Below are 21,521 nucleotides of genomic sequence, written 5' to 3' on the forward strand. Positions count from 1 at the left end.
TTTTTCTGGCGAGGGGGGGAAGTCGCTTTGTGAATATTCGCTAGGCCCATTTACACCATTTACATAGATGAAAATAGAGGAAAAAGGTACAACGTTGAGAGGAGAAACTTGACAGGGGCCGTTACTTGGACTTGTAAGGTACCACAAACCTTAACTTCGTGGGCATGCAATTGGATGTCGGTAACGAAGTTCCCTTCAACTGCACCTGACCCACTAAGAGACACAACTGCTTTTTACATATCGAAGCTGCAATACCAGATCTTTTCCAGCTTCAGTCCTACCTTAAAAAAAACTTTTTTTTTCTTCTCATAATTCTGCCCTTGTAACAGGTAATCCTCTTCGTTAGTCAATCTTTCAGCTGTAAGGCTGTTTTTTACCTGGTCAAAATCTGTGGGCGCAATTCCCAACTTTGCCATTTTCACCATCCCATCCGAGCCGCTGTGAATAATTTCCCCTTCCGAAAAATTCCTAACATTACATCTCCTGCTCTTTACTGAGTCCACGGAGATAGACTTAATAGTAAGATACACCATTCGGAAGAGCCTAATATTTTAAACTTCTAACATAAAATGCTTAAGCACCTATATCCTCCTGCCTCGTCCGTTATTCTTCGATACCCTTAAATCATGTATGGGACCGCGGGCACAGGCCCTCAAACGGGCGTATCTACTCCCAGATCAAACTCATCCCTCCGACCTCTTACCATCGCGCATGGGTCTCTTGAGGCGTCGTTCCTCGTACCTACCAGTATCCATTTCCATGCCTCCCAACTCAAAGACCGGTTCACAGCTGGCCTCCCAGCGCCCACCGATGAATTAGCTCTAGACGATGAGCCATCCTCCGTAGCAGAACTTGTTGCGAGGTACATGGGATTTGTAGCGCATGAAGTCGAAGAGGGGGAAGATGATGCCCAGGGTTCGTACGAAGAAGTCTTAAAACTCGTTCTCAACGAGTTCGAGCGAATGTTCCTTCGAGGAAATGACGTCCACACCCTAGCAAAGAACCTACCAGGTATTCTCGCAAAGCAGATAACTGTCGTACGATGCTATTATGCAGCTCGCTCAGTAGCAAATCGTGCTATCAGACCACATGAATCTGCGCTTTTGAGAGCCGCAGATGAGGGCAATGCTGGTATCTATAGCATCTTTGGTGGACAAGGAAACATTATTGAATATTTCGACGAGCTACGTGAAGTATATGATACGTACCCCTCTTTCGTCGGAGAGCTCGTAGCTGCTTCGGCCGACCTGCTTCATACCCTTGCTTTAGACCCGAGGGCAGAAAAACTATACGCCAAGGGACTCGACGTAATGGAATGGCTACGTAACCCAGATGCAACTCCTGATGCTCAGTACCTTATCTCTGCTCCCGTGAGCTTACCTTTGATTGGTTTGGTGCAGTTATGTCACTATCAAGTCCTTGGAAAGGGGCTTGGTGTACACCCTGGAATTCTGCGGGATCGCATTCTCGGCGCAACGGGTCATTCTCAAGGTGTTATTGTCGCGGCAGCTACCGCTGCGGCTGACTCGTGGGAGTCGTACGAGAAGCTGGCGAAAGATGCACTCACAATTCTCTTCTGGATTGGTGCTCGTAGCCAGCAAGTTTTCCCCAAAACTTCGTTGACTCCTGTTATGCTACAGGACTCCATCGATAATGGTGAGGGGGACCCGACCCCTATGTTAAGCATTCGAGACCTGCCGCAGAGCGAGGTGCAGAAGCACATCGATGCCACAAATCAGTACCTTCCTGAAGACCGTCACATCGCGATATCGCTTGTGAATAGCCCCAGAAATATGGTAGTTACTGGCCCGCCAATTTCGCTTTATGGTCTTAATCTTCAGTTGAGAAAGGTTAAGGCGCCAACTGGTCTTGATCAAACTCGAATTCCTCATACGGAACGAAAAGTCAGATTCGTGAATCGTTTCTTACCCATAACTGCACCTTTCCACAGCAAATACCTCTCTAGCGCAACCCAACTAATTGACGAGGACCTTAAAGATGTGAAGATAGATTCTTCGTCTTTGGGAATTGCTGTTTACAACACCTGCACTGGCGCTGATCTGAGAGATGAAGTTCAGGGTAATATTGTACCCGCTTTAGTCCGTATGATTACGCGCGACCCCGTCAACTGGGAAAAGGCAACCGTCTTCCCCGGAGCTACTCACGTTTTGGACTTTGGCCCAGGCGGCATTTCAGGGCTCGGTATCTTGACCAGCCGTAACAAAGAAGGCACAGGTGTACGCGTGATTCTGGCTGGTACGATCGACGGTGCCGCTCAAGAAGTTGGGTACAAGTCTGAGCTCTTTGACCGTGATGAAGAACATGCCGTAGTGTATGCAAACGACTGGGTTAAGGAATACGGCCCGCGACTGGTCAAGACATCAAGCGGGCAAACTTACGTGGATACTAAGATGAGCAGATTGCTGGGTGTGCCTCCAATTATGGTGGCCGGTATGACACCAGCCACCGTCCCGTGGGATTTTGTTGCAGCAACCATGAATGCTGGCTATCATATCGAATTAGCCGGTGGTGGTTACTATAACGGCAAGACCATGACTGAAGCTCTATCCAAGATAGAAAAGGCCATCCCAGCTGGACGCGGAGTTACGATCAATTTAATCTACGTAAACCCCCGTGCTATGGGCTGGCAAATCCCCTTGATCGGCCGGCTCCGTTCTGAGGGTGTTCCTATCGAAGGTTTGACTATCGGTGCGGGTGTCCCCTCTATCGAAGTGGCACAGGAATACATCGAAACCCTCGGTCTTAAGCACATTGCTTTCAAACCAGGCTCTATGGAGGCGATCCAAGCAGTTATCAACATTGCTAAGGCGAACCCAACATTCCCCGTTATCTTACAATGGACTGGTGGCCGAGGAGGGGGTCATCATTCGTTCGAGGACTTCCACCAACCCATCCTACAAATGTACCCGCGCATCCGACGATCAGACAACATCATTCTCGTTGCTGGCAGTGGATTTGGTGGAGCTGAAGACACATATCCGTACCTTACCGGCGAATGGTCGAAGAAGTATGGGTATCCGCCGATGCCATTTGATGGATGCCTGTTTGGCAGTCGTATGATGGTTGCTAAGGAAGCTCATACTAGCAGGGCTGCTAAGCAAGCCATCATAGATGCCGAGGGCCTCGACGATGATGAGTGGGAGAAGACGTACAAAGGTCCGGCTGGTGGTGTCATTACCGTCCGATCGGAGATGGGCGAGCCTATTCACAAGCTCGCAACCAGAGGTGTCAGGTTCTGGGCAGAAATGGATAACAAGATTTTCAGCTTACCAAAGGAAAAACGCGTTGCCGAGCTGAAGAAGAACAGAGACTACATCATCAAGAAGTTGAACGATGACTTCCAAAAGGTGTGGTTTGGCCGAAATAAAGCTGGCCAGACAGTCGATCTTGAGGATATGACCTACGGTGAAGTTGTGCGCCGGATGGTAGATCTTCTCTATGTCAAGCACGAGTCACGATGGATCGACCCGTCATTCGCCAAGCTCACAGGTGATTTCATTCATCGTGTCGAAGAACGGTTCACTCATGGTACTGGACAGCCTTCTTACTTGCAAAGCTACTCCGAACTTAACGAGCCGTTTTCTGCCGTCGAGAGGATTCTTTCGCATTATCCCGAAGCTGAAACTCAGATTATAAATGCTCAGGACGTTCAGCACTTCTTACTTCTATGCCAGCGTCGCGGTCAAAAACCCGTTACCTTTGTTCCATCTCTTGATGAGAATTTTGAGTTTTTCTTCAAGAAAGATTCACTTTGGCAATCGGAAGATCTTGCTGCAGTCATTGATCAAGACGTTGGACGTACTTGTATTCTTCAAGGTCCTACCGCCGTCAAGTACTCAACCGTGATCGATGAACCCATCAAAGACATTCTAGACGGAATTCACAACGCCCATATCGCCAGCTTAACTAGGGATATATACGCCAACAAACCCGAAACCATCCCTGTCATTGAGTACTTTGGTGGTAAGCTCATAGATACCGAAGTACCATTGGATATCGAAGGCCTCACGGTATCATACGACCAACACAAAAACACATACCGTCTGTCATCGTCGCCTGGCGTTGCTTTACCCTCGGTTGACAGTTGGCTTGCGCTATTAGCAGGACCCAACCGTAATTGGCGCCATGCGTTATTCACTTCCGAAGTGTTGGTGCAAGGCCACAAGTACCAGACGAATCCAATGAAGAGAATATTCGCACCAGTCCGTGGTCTTTTCGTTGAGATCCTATATCCTAATGATCCGGCCAAAACATCCATTATCGTCCGCGAGCAACCACGACATGATCACTACGTAGATGTGATTGAAGTCAAGCTGGACGGTAAGAGCGAGATTGTCGTTAGCATGATTAAGGATACCACCGCTCTCGGCCAGCCCGTGTCGCTACCACTTCGGTTTACTTACCATCCCGAAGCTGGATATGCTCCGATTCACGAAGTTATGGAAGGACGAAATGACCGTATCAAAGAATTTTACTGGCGCGCTTGGTTTGGAGACGAGACTCTCGACCTTGACGTTCCCGTCACCAGCAAATTCGATGGAGGACGAGCTACCATTACCAAGGAGGCTATCAACGACTTCGTTCACGCTGTGAGCAACACTGGCGAGGCATTCGTCGATCGTCCTGGCAAGGTTATGTTTGCCCCTATGGATTTCGCTATTGTCGTCGGATGGAAGGCCATCACGAAACCCATCTTCCCCCGAAAGATCGATGGTGACCTTCTTAAGCTTGTGCATCTTTCCAACGGCTTCCGCATGATGCCAGGTGCGGACCCCTTGAAGAAAGGCGATGAAGTCAAGACAACAGCACAGATCAACGCCGTAATCAACGAAGAATCTGGCAAGATGGTTGAAGTATGCGGTACGATTTATAGAGATGGAAAAGCTGTTATGGAAGTCACATCACAGTTCTTGTACCGCGGTGTCTATACAGATTATGAAAACACCTTCCAGCGCAAGATGGAGACGCCAATGCAGGTCCACCTTGCTACCTCCCAGGACGTTGCGGTTCTGAAGTCAAAGGACTGGATCCAGTTCGACAATAATGATATCGAACTACTCGGCCTAACGTTGACATTCCGCCTGCAGAGTTTTTACAAATTCAAGAACAAGACCGTCTACAGCAGTGTCGAGACGCGTGGCCAAGTGCTATTAGAGCTTCCCACCAAGGAGATCATCCAAGTAGCAAGCGTCGACTATGAAGCCGGCGTGTCTCATGGCAATCCTGTTGTCGACTATCTCGAACGACATGGTTCTTCTATTGAACAGCCGATCAACTTTGAAAACCCTATTCCCCTCAGCGGCAAGACACCTCTGCAACTGAAGGCGCCAGCTTCCAACGAGACATACGCTAAAGTATCTGGTGATTATAATCCTATCCACGTTTCTCGTGTATTCTCCAGCTATGCCAACCTCCCCGGCACCATTACCCACGGCATGTACTCAAGTGCTGCCGTGCGAAGTCTAGTGGAGACCTGGGCCGCCGAGAACAATATTGGCCGCGTTCGCAGTTTCCATGCCTCTCTTGTCGGTATGGTACTACCCAACGACGACATTCAAGTCAAGCTTGAGCATGTCGGTATGATAGGCGGCCGCAAGATTATTAAAGTTGAAGCGAGCAATGAGAACGAGGAGAAGGTACTGCTTGGAGAGGCTGAAGTTGAGCAGCCGGTGACGGCATATGTTTTCACTGGCCAGGGATCTCAAGAGCAGGGCATGGGTATGGACTTGTACAATTCCAGCCCTGTTGCCAAGGAAGTCTGGGATAGGGCCGATAAGTATCTCCTAGATACATATGGTAAGTAAAACCCGCACCTATTAAATCGAGATATGATGCTAACACGATCTAGGTTTCTCTATTCTGAATATCGTGAAGAACAATCCGAAGGAATTGACTATTCACTTTGGTGGTCCTCGGGGTAAAGCAATCCGTGAAAATTACATGCAGATGAATTTCGAGACCATCGCCGCGGATGGCTCAGTGAAATCTGAGCGCATATTCAAAGAGATCAACGAGAAGACGACATCTTACACGTACCGATCACCGACGGGTCTTCTATCGGCAACCCAATTTACACAGCCCGCCCTTACCCTCATGGAAAAGGCCAGTTTTGAAGACATGAATGCCAAGGGTCTCGTACCGCGAGACAGCACCTTCGCCGGTCATTCGTTGGGCGAGTACTCAGCCCTCGCCGCGTTAGCAGACGTGCTGCCCATCGAGTCTCTTGTTTCGGTTGTTTTCTACCGTGGATTAACGATGCAAGTCGCCGTCGAGCGAGACGCCCAAGGCCGGTCAAACTACTCTATGTGCGCCGTCAATCCAAGCCGAATTTCGAAGACCTTCAGCGAAGGTGCTCTTCGTTATGTGGTTAGCAATATTGCCGAGGAGACAGGTTGGCTGTTGGAGATTGTCAACTACAACATCGCCAATATGCAGTACGTCTGTGCTGGTGACCTGCGGGCGCTGGACACGCTTACTGGCGTACTAAACTTCTTGAAATCACAGAAGGTGGATATCAATCAGCTCCGCCAAGATTTGAGCATAGAGGAAGTGAAAGGGCACCTTGTCGACATAATCAAGGGTTGCGCTCAGAAGACCTTGGAGAAGCCGACGCCCCTGGAACTCGAAAGAGGCTTCGCCACTATTCCTCTCAAGGGTATCGACGTGCCATTCCACTCGACATTCTTACGGTCAGGCGTCAAGCCTTTCCGAAATATACTCCTGAAGAAGATCAATAAGACATCGATTGATCCCGCCAAGCTGGTCGGAAAGTACATTCCTAATGTCACAGCTCGGCCGTTCGAGCTTACAAAGGAGTATTTCCAAAACGTATATGACCTCACGGGGTCGCCCAAGATCGCACAGATCTTGCAGGATTGGGACAGTTATCAGGACGATACCAACGGTGTTAGCGGTGTGAACTCACCTCCGGCGCAGGTGAACGGTTACTAGAAACCAGGGGATCTAAAACAGGCGAATCGGTGTTAAAAAAACCTAATAGCATATGGGCGGCATTCTTAGACTTTTATTTATCACTTTTGTGTTAGTATATTTATGACGTTCCTCTTGAAACAAACCAACATGCAGAAGGACTTATCCTTGGAGGTGCCATTGCTTGCCTATTTTGACTTGTTTATGTCGTAAGAGGTAATAATCCATACGTGCTAATAGGGGTTATTTCATATTGCATATGTTCTATTGCGCTGCCAGTATTTGCCATTCTTACTATCCCTCCCTGCGGTTTTATAGAGGGAATATTGTTATTAAGACAGGTGGCTAACCTATATTAAATGCATTCCAAGCTCATAATTTCTTATGCATAATATACCTAGGTACCTAGGCAGGTATATTATTTAACTTAGGTACGTTATGTGCCCATTTTATGAGACAATGATGATAATTCCAACTCCCCCCTTTTCATTCATGAGCTGTTATAGTTTGTTCTGCATAGAAAACCTTAGGTACGTTAGGTACCTAACCTAACTTAATGCAAGAGGCAACACGAGGATTTATTTTTATATATGTGGGTTATACCAAACAAACTAATACAGTACGTAAGCAGAGAGCCTGGGTTGGGTAAGTATTAGTATGTATACCTGGTAGGAATGTGTACCTAAGGCTACCTAGGATCAGGTTAGGTACCTGCATAGCTAAACCACAAGCGCTTTCTACCTCTATCTAACTACCTAGTATCTACCTTTCTATCTATCCGGCTATCTACAAAGAAGCTTAGGTATTTATTACATCTACAGCCCACTAGGTAGGTGGGTATCGTATCGTATCGTTCCGTTTCGCTTCACTTAGCCCGCTCGGTCTATCTATCTCTCGCGCTCGTGCACAAGCCGTCCGCGCACCCAGACTTTCTTGACGTTTCTGTCGTCGCCGTTGAACACCCACTTCGCCACGCGGTCCTCCCACCTCTCCCAGCCGAAGATATCCACGTTCCCCGGATCCCTATCCCGCTCCTGTTCCTGTTGTCGGTCGTCTTCCTCGTCGGGTACGAGCCCTAGCCCGATCAGCTGCGCGTCCCACTCCTTGCCCACGTCGAACCCGCCGATCTTCTCTCCTAGCCCGACGACTTCGGCGCCGCCCCGCGTGGCGAGGTGGAGGACTTCTTCCACGCTCAGCCGGGCGAGTGCGCGGTCGTCGTCGTCGTCGTCTGAGGGCGGCTCGTCAGAACTACTCGACGGCTTTTTTGCCCCTCCTCGAGGTGGCATGGCGAGATGATTCGATACGAGAGCGGCCTGCCGCGCGGCGTCCAGTATGCTGGGGCTATAACCGCCGCTGACGTCGGTGCCAAGGCCCACCCCAATCCCCTTGTCCAGCAGCCAGCGCACGCGGGCCACGCCGCTCGTCAGGGCCGAGTTGCTGCACGGGCAATGGGAGACCTTGGCGCCGCGGCGCGCGACGAGGTCTGCCTCGTGCTCGGTCAGGTGGATGGCGTGCGCGAGGATGGTGCGGCGGCCCAGGAGCCCGAAGCGGTCGTACACGTCGGCGTAGCTCCTGCTGTCGGGGAACATGTCCCGGACGAGCTGCAGCTCGTTGACGTTCTCCGAGATGTGCGTCTGGATCGGGAGGTCTGTGGCCCGGTGCAAGGCGCCGAGCTGGGCCATGGCTTCGGCGCTGCACGCGGGCGCGAAGCGGGGGGTTAGGATGGGGCTGACGAGATCGAACGAGGCATCGATGCTCCGGATGTGGTCTATGGTGGCCTGCGTGGCGGCCACGGACTGGCTCGGCGATTCGTCGAGGTAGTAGTCCGGGCCGAGGTTGTCCATGCATACGCGGCCGACGAACGCACGCTGGCCTAGAGACAGGCATAGGTCCGCTAGGAGGTTCGTAGATGGGACGTGGATGGTGGCGTAGTAGGTTGCGGTGGTGGTGCCGTGGGAAAGAGTGCGCTGGATGCAGCGCGTATATACCCTGCGAGCTTTGGGGAGCGAGGAGAGTGAGGCTTCCATAGGAAAGGTATATGTATTCAACCAGTCTAGGAGCGTGGACTTTCCGAATATTCCTACGTTGGGATATTGTGGTGCATGTATGTGCGTGTCTGTACCTAGTAAGTAAAGAAGAAGAAGCTCGTAGTTGAAGGGGAAAATGGTAGGTATTCTTACCAACGAAGCCGGGAAAGAAGAATTGGCCATCTTTTGCTATCGTGACAAGTGTATCGTCTGCTTTCCATCCTAGTTTGGGATATAACGTCTCCTCGGCTTTGGGTTGGTCACACTGCTGCTCGACAGCAACTATCTTGCCGGACTTGTCGACGCAAACTGCGGTGTCATGTAGATATTGCAGCTCGCCAAGGTTGATGCTGTGTATAAATAAACCCAGAAATAGCTGATTCTTCTCGTTCTTCTTGGAAGCCATAGTTGACTTTTGCTTTTCTGTTTTTCTGCTTGACTTATTCCTCTTTTCCCTTTGAGTGTAAACCCGAGTGAAAAGGAAGAAAAAAAAAGGTAGTAAAGGAAAAGGTGTTATTGTTGTACTTGGTTACTTGGTGATAACACGGGACGGGAAGCGCTAGTGGACTTTTGGAAATGGAAATGGCATCTGCATCTGAAGTTACGGGGTACAATAGGAGGTTTAGTATTGTATTGTATAATACCTACCTACCTAGGTACCTCCTAACGTAGTACCTACCACTAAGATAAGGCACTCTTCTAGATTAGGCGAGATCCCACTGTCGTTCCTGCATCAACTAGAGCCGGAGCCTACCAGAGTTTCGGTCAGGTACCGACTCAAAGGATAACGTGCGTACAGCGACTGCAGTGTCGTAATAGTGACCGAAGGTACCCACTGCCCCAGGTGTTGTACAGCGCACCTTAGGCAAGTACAGCGTGAAACCCTCTATGGTGACGTCCGAGAGAAGTCGGTCAACGCCGGCACCCGGAGCTGTATTCCTACTCCTATTGGTGGATCGTCTTGGAGCTATAAGACCTAATAACCTAATACCCCGCCAGCCCGCCTAGAATTAAGCTTCAGCTCCTGATGGAAACAAGATACAAGATATACAAGATAAGATCAAGCATAAAATATATTACTAATGTGTATATATCGCATATGTGTCGATTAGCTAAGGAGATATAATAATTATCTCGCTTTGCATCTTGCAAAAATCCTATTTTCTCTCTCTATTACATTAGGTCCTATCACACGCTTATGTCTTAGATGGTGTTGTACCGTTGGTGGTATCAAGGGTTTTTCTGTGCACCTGGAAAATGACGTCTAATAGCTTAAATTCAAACGACAACGGCAACATTACTCAGTTACCTCGGTATACATAGATCCTCGCTTAGGATTTGCTGATACTTTGTAAATCACACAATGATCGGCCCATCGGACTGTCTTACTCGACATCTGTGTTTAATCTGTTGTTTAACAGCTGGAGAATAAGTAAAACAGGTAGGACTATGTGGTGGTATACGAATACGTATAACCCGACAGCACTATTTCTCTATTTATTCTTTGTAAAGCCGGCCGTCGCATACCGAAGCGGTGTGACTGGAGATAATAGCATAAGTCCCGAATCCTGATTGGCCCGCCCAGGTACCGGGGGGGGAAACACGACGTGGACGAAACTACCGAGGGTCCGGCTAACTTACACCTATTAAAATATGACAATACGTTCCAATTACCAGTACCTAAAAAAGCAGCGCAGAGAGAGAGGAGGGGCAATTATAGAACCTTCCCCGATCACCAAATAAATAAATGCCGTGAAACAGAAACATCTTTCTCCGAAAAGAAAAGAAGGAAAAAAGAATAAGAAGAAAAAAAAGGCCGAAGCCGATCCTCGCTCTCGTCCCTCAAAAGATAGCATACATTACATTGTCGTCAACGCGTTTCGTCTCTTCGAATCTCGTCTTACGTATAGTTATACGTAACCTCTTAACATCTACACAACCCTCTCATTCTCATTCTCATTCTCATTCTCTCCTCACCGTGTCTTAGGACCTATCGAAACGGGGGAGTACCTGATCTACATACCCAAACTACCTTTAAAACGACTAGTTAATAACATATTTCAGTATATTTACTATATTTACCTACAAATACCAAACGGCATCGTAACACCAATTAATATACTTATCCTATATCACACCCTCCAGTTCCAGTCCTTCCATCATCCTAGCAGATCCCTTCCTCTTCCTCTTCCTCTTTTTTTCTTTCTTTTTTTTCTTTTTTCTATACTCCCCTTCCCCCTCCCCCCCCAAAAATAAAATGCCCCTCCACATAGCCAACCTAGGCTCCTCCTTCGCCGCGGGCCCCAGCATCCCGCCGTGCGTCGACGACGCCGCCGGCCGCTCCGGTGCGAACTTCGCGTGCCTGCTGGCGAGCCGCGCCCGCGCCCGCTGCACCGACCTCTCCGTCTCCGGCGCCCAGCTGCCCAACATCACGACGGACCCCCAGGACCGCGCCGGCCGCCTCTTCCCCCCGCAGATCCACGGGCTGCCCCCCGACGCCGACGTCGTGCTCGTGCTCGGCGGCGGCAACGACATCGGCTATATCGGCGGCCTGTTCGAGGACACCCTCAACGCCTCGTGGCTAGGCTCTTTCGTCCTGCGCGTGCGCGGCGGGGTCGGCGCCCCGCTCCCGACCAGCGGCACCGCCGACGCACCGCTAGACGTCGACGCGCTGGCGCATAGGTACGGCGGCGTCCTGGACGCGATCCACGCCAAAGCGCCCAAGGCGCGCGTCTTCGTGGTCGAGTACCTGACAATGCTGGGCACGCACACGCGGCCGGGGACGGACGTGCCGTTCGGGGCGGAGCGCATGGCGCATCACCGGGCGGTGTGCGGGCGGCTGCTGGCGGCGACGGGCAAGGCGGTGGCGGGGCGGGAGGCGTGGGCCGAGGTGGTCCCGGTCGGGGCGGCGAGCGAGGACCACGCCGTGGGGTCGCCGGACCCGTGGGTCTCCGGGTTCACCTGGAAGCTGTTCTACGCCGGGGGCGCGTATCACCCGCGCGCCGAGGGGATGCGGGCCGTGGCTGATATGCTGTATAAGAGGCTGGTGGAATTGGGGATCGTGGATGATGATGGCAACGGCGATAATGATGGTGGCGAGCTATGAGACTCAAATGCGTGTGTGGAAGAATGAAAAGAGTATGTGTGCTACCCCGTATAACTGCGGGACGCGAACGACCTTTGCTACCGGAATTGAACGTCGGGACTCTGGAAGATTACCTCACACTACCTACCTTAGGTACCTAAGGTACTATGGAAGACCATCTAACTAGTGCGCGGTACCAGAGTTTTCTTGCTTTCTATACCATCCAATATCCATGGGGGTTTAGGGTAAGGAACTGGAGCTTTTCGCCTGGTGTCTGGGTCCTGGCAGAATTTGGATCTTAAAGAGTTATTCCTAGTCGAGGAATACTCCCTCTACAACGTCCGTTTTGAGTACAGGTGCCTACCTTGGGTTAGGTACCTAAGGCATGGTATTTAGGACTTATGGATATAGATATAAACAAATGAGTTCATATAAGTCTATATTAGGTACCTACCTAGGTACCCAAGATAATGTAAAATAATATCCAAGGGATTTCAATACGTATGCGAAATACCCCTTATTGCTTTAAGTACCTAGACCTAGGTAGGCTAAGCCAGAAAGACGATTAGAATCCTGCTACAGGCACAGTCACGAGGAGAGAAACCCTGTTTGAAAGCGCAAGCGATGCAGATGGTAAGTATCATTGATAGCTAGCTAGCTACCCTCTCTCCACAACTCAAACAAGCCAGAGCACGTCCACAATGCACGGCGTAGGTCCCTAACCTCATCAGCGTCTGAAGGCCAGCATTTCGACACAGCATCGAAGCTGACTACCTCCTTAGGTAAGAGGTGCCTAACCTATCTCGAGTAACCCATGTGATAAACAAACACAACGTTCCTTTTCTTTTCTTGTTTTGGTCAGGGGAGTTATGATAACCCATTATCACGTATATTCTCAACCTGTACGAAAAATACACACAAATCCTCCCGCCTCGCAACCGTTTTCGTCACATGTAAAAAAGTCGACGTGTACTAATAAAACGAACAAACATCACAGTTCTTCCGAATGATAGTAGTAGTATCGTAGTAATATAACATAACACCGGTAAGGCCACACATCCCACCCTACTTAGTGCGTAGAGCCGCTAACTCTCAGCAGCTCGTACATACTCTGATCATCCGATGCGGACGCGTAGTTATTGTTGTTATTATGCCCGGAGTAATTCGACGCATTCGGCGGCCTGTGGCTGCTATACGCGGCGGTAGACTGGTTCGAGCTCGCGGTGCCGCCGTAGCCGCTGCTTCTGGTATTGTAAGCACTCTGGTGGCTCGTGCTGGCACCGCCGTTATTATTACTATGGGTATTATTATTGTTATTATTATTGGCAGCGAACCTGTACCAGTTCTGCTGGGTCTGCTGGGCTTGTTGGTTCGTGCTCGGCTGCTGCTGTGTCGAGTAGGAATTGTAAGACTGGGGCTGGGATTGGGCGTAAGAAGTGTTCTGATGGGAGTTTCGCAGCTCGGTAGACGTTGCGCCGTAGCCGTTGGAGGTAGATGCGGAAGCTGAGGTCATGGGATAAGCGTTGTTGGATTGTGGTTGGGCGTGCGCCTGGCTACTTCGACTTTGCGAGGTACGCCATTGAGGCGCGGGAGTACCGCTGGTATTATTATATGCAGACGACGTGTTGAGGGCTTGCGAAAGAGGGTTAGACGAGCTTGTTGTCCGAGAATAATCATACGCCGGCGTCGATGAGTAGGACGCGGAAGTCATAGCAGCTGTATGGGCTTGATATGAACCTGGCTCATACGCGATGCGGGTCGAGGTTTGATCGTTATTTAGATTCTCATATTGACTATTGGAAGTGTTGTCATATCGCGGATAAGGGTCGTAACTCGCAATTGAAGCCGAAGAAGTCGTATCATATGATGCACTAACAGCAGCCTGGGGAGCCTGGGGAGCCTGGGGAGGAGGGCGAGATATTGGCGCAACAGGAGTACTGGTTTGTGATCTTTGACCTTGCCGAGACTTTGCTCGAGCTGCGGCTTGGTAGGGCGACCCTCTCGCAGGCGACGGTTGCCTCTGACTTTGGGCTACAACCTGTGATACGGCCGGCAGTTGTCCCATATTGTCATGTGTTTGCTGCCTCGCTCCCATGTCGGACTTACGTGACTTCGATCGTCCGGATGTCTGCTGTTGGGTTAATACCGGCGACGTTGTAGTAGTGTGTCCTGTTGCAGATGATGAATTCCAGTTGGAAGTATATTGCGGTATGGTCGGTGTTGGCACTGGTGTCGGTATTGGCGTTTGTTTATTTTGGGTAGTAGGGAGACTACGTCGGTTAGATCTAGGAGTGTTTTGTCCCTTCTGCCTTGTTGCCGAGACGTTTCGGGGTAGGGTTAAGCCAGAAGAGTTCTCAGTCTGATGGGACGGGGCGGAAAAGGTTAAATTTGGAGACTCGGATTGAGTCTCACGAGCTTGAGATTCCGGGAACGTTAATGCTGGCGTTGCTGCCTGCCCCATCGAGGGCTGCGAGCGCTGAGGAAATGTGAGGCCACTGTGATGATTCTGATAGTATTGTGTTGCTGAAGGTTGTACGGGAGTTTGTGTGGTTACCGGAGGATACTCCACGGGATACTCCACGGGATGTTCAACGGGATGTTCAACGGGATGCTCAACATGATGTTCCATGGGCCCTGACAATATGTTCGGATCCGGGACGAACTCCTCGTTATTGAGATCTGCCACCGGTGGTGACGTAGTAGGTACTTGGTGTTGCACTGACATTTGTGTTGTTGATATTGGTACTGATGCTGGAGCTGGTGCTTGAAGTTGAATTTCGGACTGGAATTCTCCCCTCTCGCCGGGTAACTCAGAGTCTTCATTCTCAACCACTTCACCAGTAATCCCCGATCTCTTTCGACGTGGCTTCGGTGGTAAATAAATGCATTCTATCCCAGCTTCAGTACAGACAGAACAACTAGGATGTTCCTTTGTGCACTAAATCACGTTAGTATTCGAACGTTATTTGACGAACAAGTATAGGTTACCTTGATCATCCTGCCCCTGCAAGTCTCACAACTCCCGCGTGTCTTCTTGGCTTTCGGTTTTAGAGCAGAAGTAGTCGTTCCAACTTCGCCATTTTCTTGTACTGGCACTACCGCACCACCACCAATGGAAGCATCGGCTGCTACACCTTCAGACTTTTTTCTTCGGGCACGCTTCTTCTTCGTTGGCGTCTCGTTTATCGCCAGGGTAGACTGCTGGCCGGATCCGGCGGCAGGGGTTGTACTGGTAGATTGCCCTTCTATGAGAGTGGAATTGGCATCTTCATCACCTGGATGGACGATTCTCAACTTCGCAGCGCCATGCTCGGCCAGCATATCTAATGACATAGCCTGTAGAGCCGGTGCTTGATTTGCGAATATATTAAATTGCTCTTCGGACAGTGTCGCAGGTTCGACGTTTCTTCCCCGGAGAAGATCCATCGCCGTCTGTCTACGGCGTTCCGCTTCATCTGGAGGAATCTCCGCAAAAGATATGATATGTTCATCGTTCTGGCCCGTACTTTGAGACTCTCCGTTATTCTCGCTGGGTTGACCGTTCTCCAGAGTAAGACCACCTCCCATCGATGCTTCCGGAGCTTTATCCTTCTTTCTTGAACGTTTCTTACGGCTCCCTTCTCCACCTTCTGCTGGTGGGGGTCGCTTAGCCCTCGGTGTTCGTTCGCTTCCTGTGATGCCATTTTTGACGGGCGGGGGTGGTAGCAAGGGTACTATAAGATCTATCAACTGCGCGACGGTCTTGTGTATAGGTATATGGCTGTATTTAATGACGACGCCTCTAGAGGATTTCGAAAAGGCGATCGTGAGGGTTCCGCGACAGTCAAAAGCAGGGCGAGCTATAGCGAAGTCAGCAGCTTGACTACTCAAAAGTTTGACAGCCATACTCACAGGCATTAACCGGATCCAGGCTACCTGGCCCGCTATGGCTGCCAATTACATGTTTCTCGGCGTTCTTCGCATTCGCGCGGTTCCAAGCTTGTAGCGAGTCTTTGCAGATGTACGTGAATGTCCAACCTTGCGCATCCCGCGAAACCTTTCGTACCGTCCACGAACTATTATCTACAGTTCCCAGCGCACCAACTATATGCTTCGCGACGGCGCGCTGGAGAACAGGGTCGTCGGTAGGTTGGTTCTGTACGGTTTCAAAGGCGCTAACGGATCTAGTGATCTGTTGCTGCTGAGGCTGTTCGATAGGGTCGACATGGCCATTTTCGGCGTCTGCATTCAGATGGAAAACGACATTATGACGAAGCTCGAATGTGAATGAGACATGTTTCGCGCGCGTATCAGACGCTCTGGAGGCGAGGAGATGGTGGAGTCGGTCTTGTACATCTTGGACAGAACTGCATATCACATTACCTCTTACCGAATCCAAGAGGGCCTCCATTCCACTAATAAGTCGAGGGTTGTTCCTCTATCCCCAGGAATGGACGGCGGAATGGACGGCGGAATGGCGCAGTGTGAAGGGCGCGGTGTGAATGATGCGAAATGCACGAAAATAGATATAAAGTGGAGGTTGACTAAACGCGTTGTTAGCACGTAAAATGCAGCAGGTAGCGTTAAGGTTCCAGGCAGCTGCTAAGTTAAGATGGTTTTTAGAGGCTACAAGGTACTATGAGTAACGAGAACGCGGGGTTGGTACCTGGTACGTCTAATCAATTGGAAATTACGTAAGACTTAAAAAAAATACTTGTAAAATCGAAAGCTTTGCGCTGGACCAGCAAACCAATACCTAATTCACTCCTTTTATCTTTTTATTTATAGAGCCCTATGCGAAGCTCCATTAGAGAATGGCATGAATATAATAAAAACGAAAGGACTATGATTTACATACCATGCCAACTAAAGACCACATCTACCGTCACAGGTAGGTTTATTCCTCTATATACAATAGTAGGTACTAGTAATCACGTCTCTAGGTACTGTAGCTACCTACTTCATACAAGGTAGGTAGCTCTCTGGAAGTGATGTTATCCCCAACGCCGTACTTGTGACCTACACTTATTAACCACCTGGAACGCCAAGCGTTATTGAAATCCATCACTCCCTAAATTACGCATTGTCTTCAATCCACTCCTCAAGTCTCTCGACAAGAGTCTTTTTCAGCCCCTTCGAATCAATCCCTCGAGCGTTCAGGATCGGTCTTAACTCAGTTACAGTCAGCTTGGACAAGGTGTCTTGTTGATAACGCTCCTTCAGTTCTGCATTATTCATTCCGGCATCACCACCGCCTGCTTTTGCCGCAGCCGGTTTGGATTTCTTCGCTGCTGGTCTAGGCTCGTCGTCATCATCGTCTATTTCCATCTCCCGCTTAATAGCTTTAGCATCCCTGACCATGCCTAGAACGTCGTCCGCCATCTGTGACCATTCCTGTATGTACGCTCCACACCGGTTGTGGATCGCCCTGTACTTGGGGACCGTCGCATCTTCTGGTTTGTCAGGTACCTCTTCTTCTAGCGCAAGCGCCTGGAGAATCTTGTAATGCCATTGGAGCGCGGGATTGGGATATCTCGATGGATTATAGGTAGCAGTTGGTAGTTGCAAGTTTCCCACAATCTTATTCATAATGTCGGTCAACTGGTTCGTAGTTCGGACAAAATTAGCCTGGTCCGGGCCCTCGCGTACGTCGTCGGCATACGGAATTGGGTAAAGCCATAAACCAGCCGGTATGAAATTCATGCCCGATTTGCTATCCGTTTGCGCCGTAGAGGGGATGATAGCAACCAGCTGAGGATTTCCATTTGTTCGAGCAATATGCCACGCAACCCCGATCTTTTTGGATTTTAATAACTTCTGCCATAATGCAGTAAAGACACGCGTGGATCCGACGTAGCCTTCTTCGCTTGGAAAGATAAAGACTGAATTTTTGATGGACGCCCAGAACCCCAGTTGAGACCTATCTTTAAAGCCAATTATCCGGATTATTGGACCGCCGAATTGTTTAATTGACTTCAGCTCTTCCTCGCTGAAGTAGACATATTCACCGCCGAATTTATAGGCTTTCTTGACTTCACCCGTCTGTACCGTCCTAGCGCTGTCTTCGGCTATATGTGCAGTTTCCCCAACGGCAATTTGTGCTCTCTCGCCGTCTATCCAAACGTAACAACTACGTGCAGGGGTCTGTCTTTGAGTGATATTGTATCCTTTAACTGATATTTGAAGCCCGGGGCCCAGCTCAAGCGGCATATTGCTGAAGTATGCTCGTTTTGGGGTTTGTCTAGAGTTGATATTGGAAGTTAACGAACTCAAAAGAGTTTGACCGCTGCCGGATTTGGAGGTAGATATTCTTCCTGATTGTACTTCCTCGATGACTGGATCCCGGTATATAATATCCTAGACATTATTAGCAAATGAGAACAGTAGTTAGGTCTGGATGGGGGAATGAATTACATCGTAAAACTTGGTGAAATCAAATTTTTCGTCCTCGCGAGTGATCGCAAAGAGATCTATGGTGACGCCTAGGTCGTACAGGTCTTTGGCAAGGCATGCTGCGTTTTCTCTAAGCTCTTTGCTCTCTTTGTGAGGATCATCATTATCCGTGATGATGAATAGTCTTCGGGATCCAAAATTCGGTGCTTTGGTGGTGAAGAGATTATTCACCAAGAAAAGCAATCTTCCCATAACAACCCCCTCGCTAGATGGCGTCAGAATCTCATCGGCATCTTCCCCGCCTTCTAGAAGATCTCTGAGATTCTTTACGTCTTCGGCCGCGGGTATATCGAGGTCGGTATAGACATAACAATGTGGATAAGGGGGATTCTCTTCATCCCGATACTTCTTCTTTTCGGTGCCAAATAGAACAATTCCCATCATATCCTTCGGGTTAGATATAATGCGCTGTTGCATCACCTGATAGGCACACTTCAACGCAGCAAACACAGGAGGATCCTTGTCTGCCTTCTTGTCATTTGACTCAGGAGGTGGTCGTAGCATCGACTTGCTCACATCGATAGCGAAAATGAGAGCATCCTTCTGAGCTTTAAAGTCCTGATGGGAAGTTAATAGATGAGACTAAAAATATGTATTTATAAATAAGATACCTGTTCGCCAAGCTCATCTTCCTCTTCCTCTTCCTCCCGTTTCTCATAATGGTCTGCCATGGTAAATGGTAAATCGCGAATCCCTTTCCTTATTAAATATAGTATGAGAAAAAGTTCAGAATATGATTTTAGGCAAGCTTAATTCGCGTATGTTTTTTATATGGAAATGCCTACCTAAACTTCTAATGAAACCCGAGGTAACTTAGGCAGACATCGCGCTTAAACGCGTATGATGTAAAAGGGTATTCTTATGAAGTAATCGCGTTATCAGGTGATTTTGTACGGTTTATGAAGACTTGCACTGTACCTTGAAGTACTTGAGTACTTCTGCCTCAGGTTCAACTTTTCAAGCTCTGATGTTGCTAGGCAATTGAACTTGTTTCATTGGTGTTCCAAACACCACTAACGCGAAGAGCCCTGTAATCGGACATTCGGGCCCAGTTCCTCGGAGAGCCGACCCCGAGAATGCTGTCATTGATTGGTGAACTTTTTCAAAAGGCAATTCCACTAATTCATATAGTTATACCTGTTCTATTAGTTATTAGTACCTTTGTCTGTTAAACGACTTTAAGATACCTATATTCCCTGACTCTTTCATTTTCGAGCCGTCCTCAAGCTATAAGCTTACGCAGTATGGCAACACGCCATTCAATTGCGCACCTTGCGCGCAGAGCAGCTGGTACTGCAATTGCAACTGCTAACTCAACGGCGCTATGCCTCCAGCCATTGAAGAAGAGTGCACTCCAGACGAGGTCATTCGCAACGCCGGCGCCACCTGTCACACAAAATGCGGTAGGATCTAAAGGCCCAACGGCCATGGTTTTTCTGAATATGGGTGGCCCATCCACGGTAGATGAAGTCGGCGACTTTCTCAGCCGCTTATTCGTATGCTTCATTCGCACGACGTAGTGTACCTCGGTTCAGTTCTAACGTATAAGTAGGCAGACGCCGATCTGATACCTTTGGGGCGACTGCAAAACTACATCGGGCCCCTCATCTCGAGCCGAAGAACCCCAAAGATTCAGAAGCAATACGCGGAGATTGGAGGTGGTTCTCCGATTCGAAAATGGTCGGAATATCAAAACGAAGAAATGTGCAAGATTCTCGACCGGATATCGCCCGAGACCGCTCCCCACAAACCCTACGTCGCATTTCGCTACGCGAACCCTCTTACGGAAGAGATGTACAACAAGTTGCTAGCAGACGGTTTCGGGAATGGCAAGGGAGGGAGAGCTGTAGCTTTCACACAATATCCCCAATACTCTTGTTCCACAACAGGCAGTAGTCTTAATGAACTATGGAAGTGGCGACAACGATTGGAAGGGAAAGCTGGACCTGGTACCATCCAATGGAGTGTCATTGACAGATGGCCGGTACATCCAGGATTAGTAGAAGCATTCGCTAGCAATATCGAGAAGACGCTGGCGGAATACCCAGAAGACCGAAGAAGCCGAGTCGTCTTATTATTCTCGGCTCACAGCTTGCCGATGACGGTAGTAAATCGAGGTAAGGAGTATTTGTATATGATCAACTTTAGCGAGCTCAACTGACACCTTTCTTTAGGAGACCCTTATCCCGCCGAGGTTGCCGCAACAGTATACGCCGTTATGCAGCGACTCAAGTTCTCCAACCCATACAGATTATGTTGGCAGTCACAAGTCGGTCCTCAACCATGGCTGGGACCTCAGACCCAGACTTCAGTTGAAGAGTACATCGCAAAGGGACAGAAAGACCTCGTTCTTATCCCGATCGCGTTTACCTCGGATCATATCGAAACGCTCTTCGAGCTCGATAAAGAGGTGATAGGGGAGTCTGGCCACGCGGATACGGTTAAGCGGGTAGAAAGCTTAAACGGAAATCCCATATTTATCGATGCCCTCGCAAATCTTGCCAAGAGTCACTTGGATAGCGGCGTTGCATGCTCGCACCAGATGGGGCTCAGGTGTCCTGGTTGCAAGAGCGAACGATGCGCCGAGTCGAAGAAGTTCTTCGCCTCGCCGGAAAATGCATTTGCGGTGTAGGATGATGCGCAAGTGTTTTTTCGAGCATTACTTACCTCTATTTTTTGTATCGTCCATGTCGATACTTTATGCAACTCATCTTTGGGCATTGGAAAAGAGGTAGCTTAAAAAATATTTGATTTGAGCCAGCCAATCTATTTATTCGGGGTTACAATAGATGAAGATAATGGCGCACCTCACTCCATGATTCTATGATGTTGATGTATTTGAGCGGAAAAGCAGCTATGGAATTGTATTGGATAAAACAATTAATTGATATTTACTCTATCAACCGAACGCCTTGCTATTCACGCGTTCACGTATAAATAAACATAAGGGATACTTAAATTTACTTTCTATATTTGATGTCTGATGTCTGATGTCTTGAGAGACCTCATTAAAGCTGCCGGTTGTC

At 49.1% G+C, this 21,521-nt stretch overlaps 7 protein-coding genes across 7 annotated transcripts; 3 read left to right on the plus strand and 4 right to left on the minus strand.

Moving 5' to 3' along the window:
• The first annotated feature begins 90 nt into the window (after window positions 1–90).
• F4812DRAFT_110161 (beta subunit of fatty acid synthase) lies at window positions 91–7,192 on the plus strand. The gene is made up of 3 exons (XM_047929334.1): window positions 91–519; window positions 579–5,817; window positions 5,870–7,192. Exons 2-3 carry the CDS (start codon window positions 627–629, stop codon window positions 6,970–6,972), a joined length of 6,294 nt encoding a protein of 2,097 aa, XP_047788051.1. The 5' UTR covers window positions 91–519; window positions 579–626; the 3' UTR covers window positions 6,973–7,192.
• A 351-nt stretch (window positions 7,193–7,543) lies between these two features.
• F4812DRAFT_437356 (guanine deaminase) lies at window positions 7,544–9,935 on the minus strand. The gene is made up of 2 exons (XM_047934917.1): window positions 9,132–9,935; window positions 7,544–9,067 (listed from the first exon to the last, which is right to left on the minus strand). The coding sequence occupies exons 1-2, from the start codon at window positions 9,382–9,384 to the stop codon at window positions 7,839–7,841; spliced, it is 1,482 nt and encodes a 493-aa protein (XP_047788052.1). The 5' UTR covers window positions 9,385–9,935; the 3' UTR covers window positions 7,544–7,838.
• A 687-nt stretch (window positions 9,936–10,622) lies between these two features.
• On the minus strand, window positions 10,623–11,148 carry F4812DRAFT_437357 (uncharacterized protein). The gene has a single exon (XM_047934918.1). It carries the CDS (start codon window positions 10,832–10,834, stop codon window positions 10,649–10,651), a length of 186 nt encoding a protein of 61 aa, XP_047788053.1. The 5' UTR covers window positions 10,835–11,148; the 3' UTR covers window positions 10,623–10,648.
• On the plus strand, window positions 11,149–12,670 carry F4812DRAFT_437358 (SGNH hydrolase). The gene has a single exon (XM_047934919.1). It carries the CDS (start codon window positions 11,236–11,238, stop codon window positions 12,082–12,084), a length of 849 nt encoding a protein of 282 aa, XP_047788054.1. The 5' UTR covers window positions 11,149–11,235; the 3' UTR covers window positions 12,085–12,670.
• Window positions 12,671–16,635, minus strand: F4812DRAFT_437359 (uncharacterized protein). The gene is made up of 3 exons (XM_047934920.1): window positions 15,955–16,635; window positions 15,052–15,902; window positions 12,671–15,001 (listed from the first exon to the last, which is right to left on the minus strand). Exons 1-3 carry the CDS (start codon window positions 16,451–16,453, stop codon window positions 13,133–13,135), a joined length of 3,219 nt encoding a protein of 1,072 aa, XP_047788055.1. The 5' UTR covers window positions 16,454–16,635; the 3' UTR covers window positions 12,671–13,132.
• A 75-nt stretch (window positions 16,636–16,710) lies between these two features.
• On the minus strand, window positions 16,711–19,380 carry F4812DRAFT_437361 (ku70 protein). Its single transcript, XM_047934921.1, has 4 exons — window positions 19,281–19,380; window positions 19,107–19,189; window positions 18,457–19,053; window positions 16,711–18,399 (listed from the first exon to the last, which is right to left on the minus strand). The coding sequence occupies exons 2-4, from the start codon at window positions 19,164–19,166 to the stop codon at window positions 17,119–17,121; spliced, it is 1,938 nt and encodes a 645-aa protein (XP_047788056.1). The 5' UTR covers window positions 19,167–19,189; window positions 19,281–19,380; the 3' UTR covers window positions 16,711–17,118.
• On the plus strand, window positions 19,381–21,455 carry F4812DRAFT_437363 (ferrochelatase-domain-containing protein). Its single transcript, XM_047934922.1, has 3 exons — window positions 19,381–19,991; window positions 20,048–20,612; window positions 20,670–21,455. The coding sequence occupies exons 1-3, from the start codon at window positions 19,740–19,742 to the stop codon at window positions 21,125–21,127; spliced, it is 1,275 nt and encodes a 424-aa protein (XP_047788057.1). The 5' UTR covers window positions 19,381–19,739; the 3' UTR covers window positions 21,128–21,455.
• The last annotated feature ends 66 nt before the right edge of the window (window positions 21,456–21,521 follow it).

The sequence above is a fragment of the Daldinia caldariorum genome (genome assembly GCF_022478825.1).
Source record: "Daldinia caldariorum strain CBS 122874 unplaced genomic scaffold F4812scaffold_14, whole genome shotgun sequence".
Taxonomy (NCBI): Eukaryota; Fungi; Ascomycota; class Sordariomycetes; order Xylariales; family Hypoxylaceae; genus Daldinia; species Daldinia caldariorum.